The sequence below is a fragment of the Danio rerio genome, chromosome 7 (genome assembly GCF_049306965.1).
Source record: "Danio rerio strain Tuebingen ecotype United States chromosome 7, GRCz12tu, whole genome shotgun sequence".
Taxonomy (NCBI): Eukaryota; Metazoa; Chordata; class Actinopteri; order Cypriniformes; family Danionidae; genus Danio; species Danio rerio.
The window spans coordinates 38,652,501-38,671,593 of NC_133182.1; the positions used below are offsets into that span (position 1 = coordinate 38,652,501).

General features: G+C 43.5%; 1 protein-coding gene across 30 annotated transcripts in view; it reads left to right on the forward strand.

Annotated features, from left to right (window-relative positions):
• cep89 (centrosomal protein 89) overlaps positions 1-19,093 on the forward strand; it is a 109,070-nt gene that overhangs the window by 42,267 nt on the left and 47,710 nt on the right. For 19 of the 30 annotated variants that reach the window (XR_012382334.1, XM_073906317.1, XM_073906318.1 and 16 more), the window contains 2 exons: positions 1,711-1,852; positions 9,242-9,331. Coding sequence is in view for 29 of the 30 variants with exons in the window: in XM_073906317.1 (XP_073762418.1) it covers positions 1,711-1,852; positions 9,242-9,331 (232 nt within the window). In the remaining variant the exon portion in view is untranslated. Of the gene's footprint in view, positions 1-1,710; positions 1,853-9,204; positions 9,332-19,093 lie in introns of all 30 variants that reach the window. The other 11 variants (XM_009303314.5, XM_073906322.1, XM_073906319.1 and 8 more) reach the window with 1 other exon arrangement.

Here is a 19,093-nt window from a genome sequence, read left to right on the forward strand (position 1 = left end):
TTCTTTATTCACTAATGAAATGCTTTAAGCTCTTTTAAAATGCTCGCAGGCCTTAAAAACACACATAGAATATTAAATTTCACTCTATAATATGCTTAAATTCTGCAGTGACTCCACAAATCTCATGTGTTTTTACTGGTTCCTGGTCATCTATAATCCTGACTCAACATTGCATATCTTGCGATGTGACTATTGTGGACACACACAATGCGATATATCGATGCTCAAACAAAATAATGTGCAGCCCTAGTTTGAGAAAATGTGAAGGTACAATGTTCATTAAATTGTCTCACCTTTTTAACCTATTGTTATTTAAAAAAAATACACTGTTCCAGTATTTAAAGTTGCAAGTTATTTTATTACTTTTTATAAACGTTTTTAATGCTTACTTCATGCTGTATTTATTTAAATAAGACTGTAAAACAGTCATTAAAAATAAATTTTCTTATTTTACTTTAATTTTTTAATTTAAATTTTTTTCAATAGCAAACTGGCCTTTTTCTCTGGCCTTTAGTGTAACATGGCACTTCAGAAATCACTCTGAAATGCAGATTTAATGCTCAAAAACATGTATTGTTGTCAAGGTTGACAATAGTTGTTCTGGCTAGTATTTTTATTAGCTTTTTTATTTTACAAATAAATACCAGGAAAAAAAAAGAATTCTTCAGAGAAAAAAACTCAGCAGATTTCCAGCAGAGCATGTTTTGTTGTGAATTATGTAAAAAAAAAAAAAACATGAATTACAGCATATATTACTATTTAGATGTCACTATAGCTGTTTCAACATAATTTTTATCTTAATATAAACTCCAGAAGTACTTGATGTAACCTGATGATCCATGTTTTCTCTGCTTGAGACAAGTATTAAGTGAGAAAGCAGATCAACATTTGAATAAAGGTCAAATTGTCCCGAATAGAGCAGTATTTTAGATATCGCTTCTTAAATTGAAGTCTTAATCTTTCTTGTTTACACTTAAAAGTTCAACTTAGCTGATGATTGTTTATAAAGCTTGTTTGGCATGCTGTCCTGGGAGAGAGTCCTGAGCTTATGAGATCCTCGAGCCTTGGGCTCCCTCCAGTTTGCAGGGCGAGAGGGGAGTTTGAGCTCAGGTAGATCTCAATGAACTCTCCCTGGCTTATTTCTGGCTAATGACAGATGTAGGATGCCTGAGGAGAGGTGTACTCGCTAAGAGCTTGGCTATGGTATCAATTTGGTAAGTTTAATTTACTTCGATTGTGTGTTTTTATACTGTGGAAGGAAACTGGAGAACCTGGGGAAAACCCACACGAGCACAGGGAAATAGAGCAAACTCCTCACAGAAATGTCAGTCGGTTCGATAGCATTCTTGCTGTGAGGCAACAGTGCTAATCACTGGGCCGCCGCGTCGCCCATCTGGAAAGGAAATGGAGTAGGGCTGGATTCTTCAAGATGAAATGGATTCTTCAAGATGAAGATATTGAGATAGGAAAACTCTGGTTATTTATAGTCAGCTAGGAATCATCTGATTGGATAATCTATTGTGAGATGATGTGGATCAGCCGTGGCCAATCATAAGCATGTGATCCTCTCAAAATTAGTTTATAAATAAACTTTACTTAAAATTTGGTATAAGACCCCGCTGTATAGTTTTTAAAAATTGACTTGTAATAGATTTTTTATTTTCCATGTTAAACATGTCTCTTCCTTTCTCACCCCTTCACCCACTTTAGGAAGGCTCAAAGGCGCATAAGTGTTCTGAAGCAACAGGTTGAAGACTCTTTAGAAAAGGAGCTCATCGCTCATCAGTACCTTGCCAACATCGTCACGCTTGCAGAGAAAACCACTCATGAAAGAGACCAGCTCATGCTCATGGTAATCCTACAGAAGCTCACACGCATGCTGTGCAAGCAGCTATCTATTTACATCTTATGTCTTGATCTCTGGTATATTTTAGTTCTGATCTGTGCTTACCAGCAGCAGCAGCTCATTAGAACAGAGAATTTCTACACTGGTTTGTCTATACATTTTAGGAATTGTTGCACAACATTATGGATTAATGCAGTTTTAAATGGCTGAAAATTGTTGCTTTTTAGAATTATCAACATTATTATTCAGAAAAAAATATTCATTAAATGTTTACTGTTATTACAGTGCTTTTCAATAATGCACCAGTTGGAAGTTATTATCCATGAAACTGTACATTCATTTACAGTTTGGCTCATAATTATAAATATGTCTTGCAGAATAGACATAATTAAAATAAATATGGGTCATAAAATGTGCATGTTTTTATAGTACTGTTCTGAATAAGCCATTTCAGACAATAACATATACCCCACAAGACAAAATAATAGCTGAATTCATGGTCAACATTTTAAACAAGCCCAAATTATTATTTTGTCAATGGTTCACACTGTTCCTCATCTTAAATTCACAACTCTTGGTGCTTTCTGTTGAAGGGACAGTTCATCCAAAACTGAAAATTCCATCATCATTTACTCTCCCTTAGTCTAAACCTGTTTGAGTTTCTTTCTTCTGTTGAACACAAAAGAAGATATTTTGAAGAATGGTGAAAACCTGTAACCATAGTTCCCCTTCGGGGGGAACTTCAGCACTATAAGTGGATTTGATTGTTAAAATCCACGTATGGGAGATTCGGTTCAGAAGCTACTCGTCTGAAAGAGTATTGAACGGGCCAATTAAGAATGAATTGGCAGCGCAAGCCTGCGCAGGTGAGAGGCATAAGCAATCAACTGAGTATATAAGCTCACCTGGCGCCAGCAGACGCTATCCTTTTCGCTTCAGAGACTTTTCTGATCGAGCTTCATGAGGGTTCCTCCTGCTGTCTACAGCCACTTCGAGCGAACGAGTGTCTCCCGGTCCAGAGCGAGTCCACGCAGCGGCAGATGGTCGAGCTGGGTTTCTCCCTTGCCTGGCGTCCCTTTGGGTCCGGTCCTCCAGAGCGGTGCGTATTGTTGCAAAGCATCCTAAAAGAGCAACACAGTCGTGCAGCACGTCCTTTTCAGGACGGCGCTCCGACTGTGCGTTTCTGGTTGCGGGGGTTTCCTGGCTCCGGATGATGGGCACGATCACTGCATTACATGTTTGGGGGTCCAGCATGTTAATGTGGTGCTCGGGGGCGGTTCATGTCGTCACTACGATGCCATGACCGTCGCGCAGTTGAGATCGCGGCAAACTCTCGTGAGAGAGCAAGCCGCCCCAGTCGCCTCCTGTTCTGCAGCGGGCGCTCGGGCAGATCTGAGGGTTCCAGCGAGAGATAATCCGCCGCCTAAGGGCTCGCGGACCTCTCGCTCCTCCAAGCGCTCCATCCAAGCTTCGGGCGCTGGGAGTGATCCGTCTAATCAGATGGTAGCTCTCACGCTCGCTGTCACCGGAGATCAGATGTCCTCCGCGGCATCGGAGGGTGGGCTTTCATTGTCCGACGATGATCCGGACCCGCTCGCCCCCTTCGGGCAGGTGAGCGCTGTCAAAACGGATACTGAAACGGACGTGTTAGCCGTGCTTTCCCGGGCTGCTTCGGCCGTGGGTTGGAGATGGTTTATCCCCCAGCTCCGCGGCCGGACCGACTAGAGGGGCGTTCCCTTCTTCCCGGCGACGCACAGTAGGCTCGCGCGGTCTTAAAGAGCACCTTTTTCTGCTCGTGCTGCGTGTCCCTCCACCCTCACCACTCTTGGTGGTGGAGCAGCCAGGGGGTATGTGGCGATTCCTCAGGTTGAGTGTGGTTAATCCGCACAGCGCCTCTTCTTGGCGGGGTCTGCTTTGTCTCCCATCCAAAGCCTGTGAGTTTTCGGCTCCCTCGGAGCTAGAGCTTACAAAGCTACGGACCAGGCTGCATCCGCCTTGCATGCGATAGCCACCGTCCAGCGCTACCAAGCGCAGGCGCTGGCTGAGCTGCACGAGGGTGGGTCCAACCCAGGCTTATGAGCTTCGCACCGCAGCCGACTAAGCTCTTCGGACTACTAAGTCCGCTGCGTGTGCTCTGGGGAGGACGATGTCCACACTAGTGGTCCAGAAGCCCCACCTCTAACAAAACTTGGTGATATGCGCGAAGTTGACAAAGTCCGCTTTCTTGACTCGCCCATATCCCAAGCTAGTCGGCGACACAGTCTGCGAATTCACCCAGGAATTCGAGGCAGTGAGAGAGCAGTCCGATGGGTGATGTCTAATCGGCGGCCCCGTAAGCCCGCTCCGCCCGCCGTGCCATCCATACCTGCTCCTCGCCGAAGGCGCCCGCCTACGAGAGCTGCACCGCCCCCGCACTCGCCTCTGGCGAAGCGAGCGCGTCGAGCACCTCGGAAGCAGGCCACTCCCCCTGCCCGGGACGCCGCTAAGTCTGGCAATGGACCGCGAAGCGTCCCTGGGACAGGTCATCTGGAGAGGAGGGAACTTGCTCTTTCCCCGCTGGAGGGCGGGGTGCCATTTCCAACGGCACTTTTTACTGCCATGAAATGAAAGGGCACTTTTCCACTTCTCCAGAGGTGACAGCCCGAAACCTGCCAGTTTGAGCTCAGCTCTCTAGCTCGTAGGTTCGGTGCACTCCGCCAGTGGCTCACGGGCACTGCAGGCCCTGCCAGCCTGGGACGCGCCGCCTCTCAGCTCGCAGGGTCTGCATGCTCCGCCAGCGGCTCACGGGCGCTGGGGGGACGGTCTCCCTTCTCCCAGCCCCCAAGCCCCCCCTCCGGAGTCAGGGTGCGGAGCCAGAGCGAATCGCTCTCCTCCAGCTCTTCTGTGGGACCCTCGCGCTCCCCGGATCAGCACACCCGCTCCTCGCTGCCCCTCCGCGGGTACGTCAACGATTGCTGCGATGACGTCATTAGCGAGGGCTCTGCCTGCCTGGTTAGCGCGGGCCAGCCCCTCGCGGTGGCTCATACGCACGATCAGACTCGGCTACGAACTACAGTTCTCCAAACGGCCTCCCAGGTTTACGGGCGTGTATTTCACCAGGGTCTATCCCCTGTCCGCCCTTGTCTTGCGAGAGGAGATTGCTGCCCTCCTGGAAAAAGGTGCAATCGAGCCGGTACCTCCAGCCGAGATGGAGAGCGGGTTTTACAGCCCGTACTTCATCGTACCCAAAAAGAGCGGTGGGTCACGGCCAATCCTAGATCTGCGCGTTTTGAATCGCTGCCTTCACAAGCTGTCGTTCAGAATGCTTACGCAGAGGCGCATCCTCCGATGCGTTCGTCCTCAGGATTGGTTTGCAGCCATAGACCTGAAGGACGCGTATTTCATGTCTCCATTCTTCCAAGCCACCGTCAGTTTCTGCGGTTTGCGTTCGAAGGTCGAGCATGGCAGTACAAGGTCCTCCCCTTCGGGCTCTCTCTGTCTCCGCGGGTCTTCACCAAACTCGCGGAGGGTGCCCTAGCGCCTCTGCGGCTTGCGGGCATCCGCGTACTCAATTATCTCGACGACTGGCTGATTTTAGCCCACTCTCGGGAGCAGTTGACTGCGCACAGAGACGAGGTGCTCCGGCATCTCCGCCTATTGGGGTTGCAGGTCAACTGGGAAAAGAGCAAACTCGCCCCGGTGCAGAGGATCTCTTTTCTCGGGATGGAGCTGGACTCGGTCACCATGGTAGCGCGCCTCTCCGGAGAGCGCGCTCGCCTGCTGCTGAACTGTCTGAGGGAGCTCGACAGCAAGTTAGTGGTCCCACTGAAATATTTCAGAGGCTCCTGAGGCTCCTGGGGCATATGGCTTCCGCTGCGGCCGTCACGCCGCTCGGATTGCTCCATATGAGACCACTTCAGCACTGGCTTCAAGATCGAGTTCCGAGACGCGCATGGCATGCGGGCACACACCGAGTCTCTGTTACTGCGCTGTGTCGCCGCACCCTCAGCCCCTGGAACGACCCCTCGTTCCTGCAGGCCGGTGTGCCTCTGGGACAGGCGTCCAGTCATGTTGTTGTTTCGACAGATGCTTCCAGCACAGGCTGGGGAGCCGTGTGTCGCGGGCATGCAGCTGCGGGCCTGTGGGTAGGTGCCCAGCTGCATTGGCACATCAATCGCCTAGAGCTGTTGGCAGTGTTCCTTGCTCTCCGCCGTTTTTCTCCGGTGCTGGGGCAGCAACACGTGCTGGTCAGGACGGACAGTACGGCGGCGGCGGCGTATATCAACCGCATGGGGGGTATGCGCTCTCGCCGCATGTCTCAGCTCGCCCGCCGTCTGCTCCTCTGGAGTCACCCGCGGCTGAAGTCGCTGCGCGCCATTCACATCCCAGGTATGCTCAACCGTGCAGCCGATGTGCTCTCACGGCAGCAGATTCACTCTGGAGAATGGAGACTCCACCCCGAGTCTGTCCAGCTGATATGGGCGCGATTCGGGGAGGCCCAGATTGATCTGTTTGCTTCCCCCGAGAACGCTCATGGCCAGTTGTTTTATTCCCTGACCGAGGGCTCTCTCGGCACGGATGCACTGGCCCACAGCTGGCCTCGGGGCATACGCAAGTATGCGTTTCCCCCAGTGAGCCTGATCGCGCAGTTAATGTGCAAGGTCAGGGAGGACGAGGAGCAGGTTTTGTTAGTTGCGCCCCTCTGGCCCAACCGAACCTGGATATCAGAGCTCTCCCTCCTCGCGACGGCCCTCCCTTGGCAGATCCCTTTGAGAGAGGACCTACTTTCTCAGGGACAAGGCACCGTCTGGCACCCTCGTCCCGATCTCTGGAACCTCCACGTGTGGTCCATAGACGCGAGGAAGACTTAGGTAACCTGCCGCCCGCGGTGGTTGATACCATCACTCAGGCTAGAGCCCCCTCCACGAGGCGCGCCTACGCCCTGAAGTGGAGTCTATTCACTGAGTGGTATGTCTCTCGCAGAGAAGACCCCCGATCTTGCCAGATCAGTGTTGTGCTCTCTTTCCTTCAAGAGAAGCTGGACAGCAGGCTGTCGCCCTCCACTCTCAAGGTTTACGTTGCTGCCATCTCCGCTCACCATGACGCGGTGGCTGGCGGCACCGTGGGAAAGCATAACCTCATCATCCGGTTCCTCAGAGGCGCTAGGCGAATTAATCCAACTCGCCCCCCTCTCACGCCCTCTTGGGATCTCGCCCTCGTTCTCACGAGCCTGCGATTTGATCCCTTCGAGCCACTCGATACAGTATCTTTAAGATTTCTGTCCCTGAAGACAGCTCTGCTGGTCGCGTTGGCCTCCATTAAGAGGGTCGGGGACCTGGAGGCATTTTCGGTCAGTGACTCGTGCCTGGAATTCGGGCCGGGATTTTCTCACGTTATTCTGAGACCCCGCCCGGGTTATGTGCCCAAAGTTCCTACCACTCCTTTTAGAGATCAGGTAGTAACCCTGCAAGCGCTGCCCCCGGAGGAGGCAGACCCAGCCCTGTCCTTACTTTGTCCAGTTCGCGCTCTGCGCATTTATGTGGACCGTACTCAGAACTTTAGATCTTCTGAGCAGCTCTTTGTCTGTTATGGCGGACGGCAGCAGGGAAGTGCCGTGTCTAAACAACGTTTATCCCACTGGATTGTGGAGGCCATTTCATGTGCTTATTTGAGCAGAGGCCAGCCGCGCCCCCCAGGAGTGCATGCGCACTCCACTCGGAGCGTTGCATCCTCTTGGGCGTGTGCGCGTGGCGCCTCTTTAGCAGACATTTGTAGAGCTGCGGGCTGGGCGACACCCAACACATTTGCAAGATTTTATAATCTGCGAGTGGAGCCGGTTTCCTCAAGGGTGTTAGGTACCTTTGGTGATTGAGGAAACAACTCGGTAGGTGTTGTACACGCTTGCGGTGCCTTTTTTCCCTAACACGGAGAGATGTGCACCCTCCTGTCTGTCAGTAAAGTTCCCCATTCGGTGAGCCCTGCAGATTCCTTCGAGGCCCCCAGCACTGACTCAGCGGAGGAGTCACTTGCTGGCCCATTACGTAGTAGGTCTGCCCGCTGGTCAGCCCGCGTTTTGGGTATAGGTGCCTGCTATGGCCGATCCCCGCTGGTGATCCCCATATGCTTTTCCGCCACGGTTAAGTTCCCCCCCTGGGCGGACCCGTGCTTTCCCTATCTGCTAACCACCTTCTTATGCGCACTCCCCCTTTTCAGGGTTAGTCCATATGTAATTCCATTTGTTTCCCCCTATTGGGTGCGGATGGTCTCCGCAGCGTCCTCCCTACTGGGATGGCACGCTTCCCAACGTACTGTCGTGTATTCCTAGAATTATCTAGACGCTAGCGACTCCCAAAAAAGATACCTATTCCGTAAAACTTCTTTTGAAGTAGGATAAGTTAGGGCCATGGGCACGTTGGAGGACCACGCCTCTCGTGATCTGGGTGCGTCACGCTTGCCTGACCGCTCTCTCATGGTGGGTGTTGGTAAGGTGCAGTCATTATGGCGCTTTCAATGGGCTCCCATACGTGGATTTTAACAATCAAATCCACTTATAGTGCTGAAGTTCCCCCCGAAGGGGAACGTTCGAGGTTACTAAAGTAACCCTTCGTTCCCCGAGGAGGGGAACGGAAGCACTATACTCCGTCGCCATAATGACTGTCCCTTAGCTGTTAAAAGTCTCTTCAGCTTAAAAAGGATAGCGTCTGCTGGCGCCAGGTGAGCTTATATACTCAGTTGATTGCTTATGCCGCTCACCTGCGCAGGCTTGCGCTGCCAATTCATTCTTAATTGGCCCGTTCAATACTCTTTCAGACGAGTAGCTTCTGAACCGAATCTCCCATACGTGGATTTTAACAATCAAATCCACTTATAGTGCTTCCGTTCCCCTCCTCGGGGAACGAAGGGTTACTTTAGTAACCTCGAACGTTCTACAGGATTTGTTTTTCCTACTCTGGAAGTCAGTGGTCACAGGTTATCAGCTTTCTTTAAAATATCTTCTTTTGTGCTAAACAGAAGAAGTCGATTCATAAATGTTTGGAAGCATTCGAGGGAGAGTAAATAGTGAGTAAATTTTAATTTTTGGGTAAACAATCTTTTTAACAAAGCACATTTTAGTCAAGGAAGCACTGAATTCATTTTTCTGTATCAAACCATTTCCCCAGCAACTTTTGAGGGTGAGCCTTACTGCTGCTTCACAAAATGTTTGTACTCAACAGAATACTTGTATCCATACGTCTAGGTAAACTTTGATAGATTTGCTCTACTGCTCTTGCTTTGCCATTATCCCAAAGTAACATCTCTTCTCTTACTGTTTCTTTCTCCTGGCTCTTCCCCTTTTCAATGATAACCATACTCCTCTTCCTCTACTTGCCTTCCTGTAGTTGTGTAATCCTTCCTCTTCCCTCTTTACATCGTCAGGCTTCAACTCTGGAGAAAGACAAGCAGGGCGTCCTCACACGCATCATAGAAAGCACTGTAAACCTGGGAAAACTGCAGGAAAAAGTAAAGGTGAGACTTGCAATTCACATACTAATAAGTGCTTTGTGTCCTTACAATGTGCTTTACATTGAACATTGAAGTTAGACGGGTGCTTCTTAGGTAGGTCACTGATTTAAGGGGTTTTCAACATGACTTAAAATTATTTAAATATGGCAAATGCCATAGAAATAAATATAGTTCACATTTTAATGCATACCTTTTAATTCACATAATTGATGCTATTTAAAAAAATGATTTTGACCCAGTTACATTTGATTTTATGTCATGTAAGTTATGCATATTTTTGAATATAAAAATAAAAGTAATAACAAAAATATGAAATGATTTTAATTTTTGGCCTGGACAGCACAGGTGTAGCTACCAGGGGGACAGGGGGATACATCTCCCTCACTTATAGACAAATCATTTAGAACAAGCGATTAATAATGAAATTAAAGTAAAATTTTAGATCTCATTCAGCTGTTCCCCCCCTTTTATAAAACCAACACTGGCTCATTCTGAAAACAAAGCTCTATATACATTTCTAGAATTGCGAATTATGTAGTCAGAGCTATGTATTGGCGCATTTCGTCTTTAAAATGAACGCTACGGGGCGATATGATGCCGCTCCTTTTCTCGCTTACCAACTGACCGCTTACCTACATCTGCTGTTACCAGTTTGTCTGGTAGCTCGACACATACGTTGGTGGACTTAAGATGCAGAGTGGAGTTGGTCCCAATGACAGGGTTTGAGTCCTTTGAAAAAGTTTCAAGAAAGCAGGTAAGACAAAAACAGAAACCCTGAAAATAAAATAAACAAGTAAATAACATGGTGAGAATGTGGTAAAATCTGAAAACGAGGTAAAAATCAGGGGGCTTTCCTTTTTTTTTGGATTGCTTTTCAAAACACTATGGTTGGGTTTAGAGAAGTTGGTGGTGTGGGTCAATCTGTGCTTTTTGAAATACTAAAATACTGCTTTTTAAAATACTGGTTAGTTTTAGCGAAGGGTGGAGGGATCGTTGGTTAATCAGTCAGTCAGTAGTCAGTCAGTGAGTTAGTCAACCGTGGCCTCTGGTGAATTTACGCGAGAACAGCAGGCGCAAACATTGCTCGCAAAATTTGGTGGATTTACGCGAGCTGTGAATGGCACTCGCGAAATGTGAGATCTGAAAAACATTTACACAACGGCCTCTGGCGGATTCGTAAAAGCAAAAACTGAAAGAAAAAAAATTTATCTCCTGGGATGTATTTTGCTCTCTCCAGAAGTGTATATAGGGGTATGAAATTAGAATGAGCCTGGCTTGCACAAAACTTAAAATCAGACCTTGGATATTTGTATATTGATGTAATTTTTAGTTATGAAATTTCAAATATTTTATTGGGTTATTATGAGTAAATTGTGGGTGAAACAAAGTTTCTTAAAATGCTTACAAACAATCAAAAAGCCATGGGCTGTTGGAATATCGTTGTGAGCAGTAAGGAATCTTGTAGTCAAACAGGTTGAGAACTGCTGAATTGAGGGTTCACAAAGAGAAGTACGCATATACAGCAGGAGTTAGTTTTAGCATTGATTGCTTTGCCTTAACACACTTATAAAAGATTCAGAGATAGAGATAGTCTAAGCCCCACACAGAAAGAATGCTGACAGGCACAGATACACACACAGTCTAATGAAATGACCTTGCCTGTCTGACATGTCTAATGAGAGGTCAATCCAGGCACACAAGCCCCATACACTCAGCAGATCTATAATTAACATTTCAAATGGAAGGGTTGTTTCAGTGGCAGAGTGAGTGTTTTTCCCTCTTTAAATGCGCTTCAGTTCAGATGCTGCCTGTGTCTGTGAATGGAGATCTGTGGGATTGGATGGTATTGAATAAAAGTGTAAGTCTAGTCTTGAAATACACATACTTATAGTGCCTATGGTGAACAAACTACAGTATAGGAAGTCCAAAGGAATGTCAATTTTAAGCTAAGAGCACTGGCACATCCGAAGGAGGTCTAGATATTTGTGAATAACTAACTTATACAGTTTTTGAGCTTTATGATTTTTTTTATTTTCTTCTGCACACACTGGTTCTGTCTGGGCCTACTTCAGTAATACTGTGTAATTCAGTGCCACAATAATGCTCTTTCTCCATGCTATTGATTTATGAGAATGCATGTAAGCATTCTACAGTAAAGCATTTTTCACTGGCAGCAAGTGGCATGGCAAAACAAATTGCTCCCTTTGAAATGAACAAAGCTATTTACATTAAGAAAGCAGGGTTGTTTTGTTGATTACTGGGGGATTGCTATAGTTTTTTTTATCATATTGCGCTGCTTACTGTCAGTATAAAATATATATCACTAGAGCAGCTGGGAAGGAACTAGCATGTTTGACTTATGTATTCTCAACCAGAAAATATTATTTTTTCTCTTTAGCCAAATACTTGTCAGTATATGTTGTGATTGTTTGTGCATATATTTATTAGTTTGAAAGTTACCGATCAGTCCCCTGAGCTGTGATATTGAACGGATTAGATTCTTATTCTATTTACAAGAGGCTGGACTCATCAAAGATGTGTTGGAAGAAGTCTTTGTGGGCCATACAGAAATAGTTCTTTCATGCAGCCTTGTGGTGTTTCAAATTTGCATGACCGTGCAACACAAAAGCAGAAGTTTTTACCAATTTTGATGGAATCACATGGAAATTAATAGGGTTTTTATCTCTCAAAAACACTAGAAACCGAATTGTAAAAGTAGTTCATGCTTTAAGGGAAGCAATGATTTCTTATTTGTGGGTGAATCTTTTGTCTTCTGGTGTTTTCAGCAGATACAGTTTTCAGAACAGTTTTGTTCTGAAATGATGATTTATTCTCAATTCAGGCTTATTTAGTTTACACTCATTCACACTCAATCTGGTCACAGCAGATTATAACCCGCTGGAGGGTAAGATTATCATTGAATAGTAACATATAATTCAATCTGTTGCTAACAAAAGGCTTAAACTACTAGTATGCATGCGTAATGTAGACTATTTTTATGATACGTTTCTGGTGTCTTTGAAGCTTTTAAAGCCCCTGGTCCCCATGGAGACAAATTGCGCAAAAAGGTACAATTAACCACATTCCATTCATGTAGAAAGAGGTTTGAAATGACATGAAGATCAGAAAATAATAAAGATTATATATTCAGGATGTTTTTGATCTCCTTTTTTGTCCTCTTTGTGTCTTCAGTAATGTTGCTGTCCCTTTATTCCTACCTTTTTTTCCTGTTACCTTCTAGTATGATCTCTTTCTACTTTCCTCAGCCCTGACTCCTTCTCTTTCAATTTCATCTCACTCTCTCTGTTTGTCTCTCTCTCTTTTCATCCGTCTCCTGGTGGCTAATTAGAAAGAACAGATGCTAGACTCATGCGGAGTAAATACATGCAGAAAATCACTAATCACTACCTCACTGAGAAGCACAAGATGGTAAAAGAAAGTGAGATCAAGCAAGTAGAACGCAAAGCTAATCTACATAGTAAGATCCATTTCATGCCATAGACACTATTGGCATACAAGTAAAACATTTTAGAATTTATTCTTCTTATTTAGTCTTCCTCAAATCATTTTTTGTATTTGTTAAGTTAATTCAGTTGATGTTCATTTTAGTCAATTATTGATCAAATATTGAATACTTGTACTATTTTGTACCTTGCACCATACTTGTTACGAGAACACCATCTTTCAGTAAAAAATAAATAAAATGAACTTATTTTTGTGTTATATAATATAAATGAGTCATTTTCTAGGTTAGGTTTACATTGTAGCTATTTTTTTAAGCAGTAACCACAGTTATTGTGGGTAGCATGTTTTTATAGTTCAGGGTCTTTAGAGTGGTCCTTGTGTCTGGAGAAGTGTTTGTGAGTCTCAGTGAAAGGACATTGTACTGTTTGTGCTAGTCTACTGTTCTGACACTTCGGGATGGAGCCATGCCAGAACACTTGAGCATGTTTTCTTAATGCCAACTGAACAAACTACCATGAACTTCTTTTCTTCTGTTTCTGCTTTAGACACACACATGCACACATACTTACATGACATATGTGCATTCATACATTATCATGTAGCCCATTTGTGGCTCCCCGGGGGTGAATATAAGGGGATGTCCAGCTGAGAAATAATAAAAAAAATGTCTTACTGGACAGGTACTTTATACATATATGTATACAGTATATCTGGTTTGGCATGTACTGTTTGATTAATCATATATGTCCTTCTAGAAGATTTTATCATACTCTTGTCAGATGGCTGAAAACTGGATGAACTGTAGGTGATTTGTGGGTAACCTATGAGCATGCCATACTGTAAACTTTCCTACACACACACACAAAAAAAATGCTGTTCCACTTAATTGATTTGTGTTGGCACAACAAGAATTTATTAAGTTAACTTAAATACATTTAAGTGGATTGAACATTAAAAAAGTAATGTGTATTGTCATCCCAAAAATCTCCAAAGAATTGGGTTGTTTTAGCTTACTTTAAACTCGCAAACGTCATTTTTATTTTATTTGTAATTTTTATTATTTTGACCAAAATTCTTTCTATCATTTATTCATTTTCTTTTCAGCTTAGTCCTTTTATTAATCTGAGGTTTCCACAGCAGAATGAACCTCCATCATATCCAGCATGTGTTTTACACAGCGGATGCCCTTCCAGCTGCAACCCAACACTGGGAAACATCCATACACATTCATTCACACACATACACCACGGACAATTTAGCCAACCCAATTCACCTGTAGCAGGGGTGTCCAAACTCGGTCCTGTAGGGCCGCTGTCCAGCATAGTTTAGCTCCAACTTCCTCCAACGCACCTGCCTGGAAGTCTAGTATACCTAGGAAGAGCTTGATTAGCTGGTTCAGGTGTGTTAAATTGGGGTTTGAACTGAAAATATGCAGGACATCAGCTCTCCAGGACCAAGCTGGACACCACTGACCTATACCATGTCTTTGGACTTGTGGGAGAAACCAGAGAACCCGGAGGAAACCCACGTGAACACAGGGAGAACATGCAAACTCAACACAGAAATGCCAACTGACCCAGCCGAGGCTTCAACCAGCGACCTTCTTGCTGTGAGGCCACAGTGCTACTCACTGTGCTACTGTGCCACCCTTGACCAAAATCTTTTCAAGTAAAATGAGTTTAACATTGCAAATTGTGATACTGCTGCACACAAGGGGTTCCTAAAATGTAACCTGCAACGTCCTAGGACATAGTGGATTCCTTCTGGTTAGGATTGAGGGTTGGCTCCACCTTAATCTAATTGCTATAGGAACCATGTGTCATTGACTTCTCTGGACGCTTTAAAAATCTCATGGCTGGCATTTTAAAGGAGGCTGCTGCTGTGGAATGGCATTTTTTGTTGTTGTTGTTTTGTTATATGGAATTATTTTGTACATCCAACATTGCTACACTACATTACATATTCCTGTATACACCTACATCTGAAACACCCCTGACTTCTGACTGCTATAATTATATATTTTTGCTTGCATTGTTTAAATCTGTTTCTTTACTAAATGATGTTATATAATTTGGGCTGTTGTTACGTCCTTGTGAGCCACAGGGCATAACAAATGGGGGCTCATCCACGTCATAATGAAATTTCTCTTTTGAAATAGGTAGCTCATTTAAAATAATTGTTTTGGATTTTGTTTCTATATATATATATTATCAACATATACTTGGGTTTACTTTTATTTTAACTAACTAACTTTAAACCCTAATGAAATGTTGTTAATTATGTGTTAAACTCAATAAAAATAAACATTCCAAATATAATATGTAAAATATAATACATTTGATGGCAACATGTTTAATGACTTTTATTTTATTCATCTGTTTTGATGTGATGTGTGAATTGAAATTAATTAAAACACTTTAGTAAGTTGAAATGATCAGAATTTGCTTTCTTTTTTTTTTGGTAGCAGTAGAGTTTTTCTGTTTTTAGCATGCGAGTTGTTTTGTACAACCAGAAAAGTTCACGTTTCCTTCATTCAATCCTGATCCAAGCTGTCTCTATAGTAACAGTAGGAAAAGAGGAGATTGGCTGACTTGGGTCTATACAGCTCCCGAGAGCTCTGACAGAGTGTGTACAGAGCTACAGGGTGATTGTTTAGATTTATATATAAAGTATTTAAAGTGTGTGCATGCCAAAGAACAGAGAGCAAAGAAATTAAAATATGACTTATGTAAAATCAGACAGAAATGTAAACATTTACAATATCCCAAAAAATGGTGTCTCACACATAATAACAGACAGAGAGAAAAAGAGAACGAATGAGTGAAAGAATTAAAGAAAGAGGCTAAAAGAGGGTCAGTGTAGTTGCAGGCGTTGTGTTCTGTTTGGTTATTTTTGAGTCTCTCGCTCTCTCCTGTGTTCTCTCAGGCTGAAGTGATGTGATAGATTGCATGAGATGCTGTGCAGGATCTTTTAAGAAAATAGAGCTTCATGCATGGGCTGTAGAGGAGAAAAGTGTTTGTGTGAATGGCTGTGAGAGTCATTTATATTTTACTTGCTCTGACTGCATCTATTCGAGTGATATCATCCAGTGATAATACCATTCACACATTTAAAGTCAAATTTTTGGCGTATTTTGGCGTTTTATGCAAGAATGTACAAATATTTCAGTCAATAGGTCATTTTAACTATTTTTTTTTACATCGTTTCACCTATTTTAAATGCTTATATGTAGTTTTTTGTAGATTTTTTTTTTAAAACAGACGTGTTTTTAAATCACAGCAGAGATAAAATAACAGTCACCAATAATCTTTTCACCACATCAGCTTCATCACCGGTGGTCAGTAATGAACTTTGTACTTCTCTCAAGGCACTCTGTGAAATCTGCTTGTAACAGAATGGCAGGTTTAATAACCCATATCATTCTGTTTCACTGCTCCCAACATCTAAACACATGCAATTATGTGAAACACTTGTGAAGTGCGGTGTTCCTTTCTGAGCACAGTCGGGAACGGTGTTGAATGATTTCAAAATATGGCAATTTGCAGAGCTCGTGATGTGAAAATACTTGATAAATTAAACCTGACGTGTGGCTAGAGGAGCATTGTCAAGTGTGTTGTCTGTCTGTAATGTCAAAGAGAGAATTTGTATGGCTTTCTCCTCAAATCACTGAGGCCCGTGGTGACATGCAGTCAGACAGTTTTATGCACATTAGCCCAGCAGACACATCCACCATGTGTAAATTAGGCTGCTTAGTAGGGCTTAGCACACATGCTTTTAAGGCTGCAAGACACACACACACACACACACACACACACACACACACACACACACACACACACACACACACACACTTTCATGGACAACCCTGACTCTGTTGCCACTAATTAAGATTTCAGTTTTAGATTTGACTGTAATAGAAGAGCAGTGTGACTCAAACGCTGCTTATGTATGTGTGTGTTCAGTGTGACAAATAGAGCTGTATCTACCAAAAAACATCTGTTTAAACAGATGCAAAAGTTTAAACATTTTTGAAGCAATGACAAGGAAGAATTCACAAAGAACAAGAGCCGGATAATTGGATTGATGGTTGGATTAATGAAAGAGATGAAGAGGTGGGTGAAATAGAAGAACAAGGAGGGATGTGAAAGTTCCCACAAGAGGAGAGAATATTGTGTGTAAATTATTCACAGCTTATTAAAATTCATGTGGCACATTTGCCTGAAACGGCAGAAAAAAAAGATGTTGAATATTTGATTGTGTGTATAAATACAGCCCTAAATGGAATTTTGTGATGATGAGGGCTGTTTTTAGATTACACGCCTGCCCGTTGTTTACTGATTGTTGAGTTTCATTTCAGCAGTATGGTGATGAGAAGGTGGTTTGATGCCCGATTGCTTAAAAATGAGCTGAGTTGAATTAAATTGTTGTTAAAGGACCATGACCCCAACCAAACAAAGCTCTTGGGTAAAAATATCTTCCTTTCAAACATATTTGTTAGCGTGTTAGCAGAACACCCATGTCTCTGTACAATTCTTCTACTACTTGTTTGAATTATAATTGGCAACACAACGTTGCGTCTCTCTGAACATTATAACAGGTAAAAACTCATAAAAAACTATATCATGTATATTAATAAAGTTGCATCTCGTTCGTTGTTTCTCATGAATTAATGAACAGATGTGCTGAAAACTCAATGACATCACTTTGTACTGGCTGGTACAGACAGCCAATCTCCACACTAGAATTTATACAAAGATCGCAAGGCTGTGACACAGCTTAAAAATTTCTTTAAAGGAAAGAAACAAATTTGCTCTAAACAACAAAAACTACCAATTTTCTCTTTTTAGTGAAATACTGTATATGTGTTCTAATAGTGTTTTTAGCGATGTGGGACATACAGTGCATCCGGAAAGTATTCATAGCGCTTCACTTTTTTCAAATTTTTTTATGTCACAGCCTTGTTCCCAAATGGATTAAGTTCATTTATTTCCTCAAAATTCTACACACAATACCCCATAATGACAATGTGAAAATTTATATGAAAAAAGCTGAAAGATTACTCTGTCTGAGCTGCAGCGTTCTTCTGTGGAGCGAGGAGACCCTTACAGAAAGAACCATCTGTGCAGCAATCTACCAATCAGGCCTGTATGGTAGAGTGACCTGACGGAAGCCACTCCTTTGTTTTGGAATTTGCCAAAAGGAAGGACTCTCAGACCATAAGAAGCAAAATCCTCTGGTCTGATGAGGCTAAATTTGAACTCTTTGGAGTAAATGCCAGGTGTTAAATTTGGAGAAAAACAGGCAAGGCTCATCACCAGGCTAATACCATCCCTACAGTGAAGCATGGTGGTGGCAGCATCAGTAACTGGAAGACTAGTCAGGATAGAGGGAAAGATGATTGCAGCAATAGACAGAGACAACCTGAATACCTGTGTTCTTGACCTCAGACTGGGGTGAAGGTTCATCTTCCAGCAGAACAATGACCCAAAGCACACCGCCAAAATATCAATGGAGTGGCTTCACAACATCTTGGTGAATGTCCTTGAGTGGCCCAGCCAGAGCCCAGACCTAAATCCTATTGAACCTCTCTGGAGAGATCTGAAAATGCCTGTACACCGTCGCTTCCCCTCCAACCTGATAGAGGTTGAGAGGTACTGCAAAGAGGAATGGGCAAAACTTCCCAAAGACATGTGTGCCAAGCTTGTGGCATCATATTCAAAAAGACTTGAGGCTGTAATTGCTGCCAAAGGTGCATCAACAAAGTATTAAGCAAAGGCTGTGAATACTTATGCACGTGTGATTTTTGAGATAGCAATTTCAAAAAATCTGGTTTTACTATGGGGTATGGTGTGTAGAATTTTGAGGAAATAAATGAATTAAATCCATTTTGGAATAAGGCTGTAACATAAATGTGGAAAAAGTAAAGCGCTCTGAATACTTTCTGGATGCACTATATATATATATATATATATATATATATATATATATATATATATATATATATATATATATATATATATATATATATATAATTACTGTCAACAGCTCAAAAAATGTTTTGGTGTTTCATGACTCTTTAATCTGACCACAGTTCTTGGGAAATTCATTATAATTTATGTCTATTACATTTACTATTTAGTGGCAGCAAAGAGCTTGAAAAAAATGTATAGTTTTGCTTGAATACAAAGCTAAAGTGCTGTCTATTGTTCTAGTATTGACCGAGTAAGCTGTGTGTGTGTCTGGCAGAATTCAAACTCTGTCTCTAGCTCATGTTCAGAATGATGAATGGCTCTCGTTGGA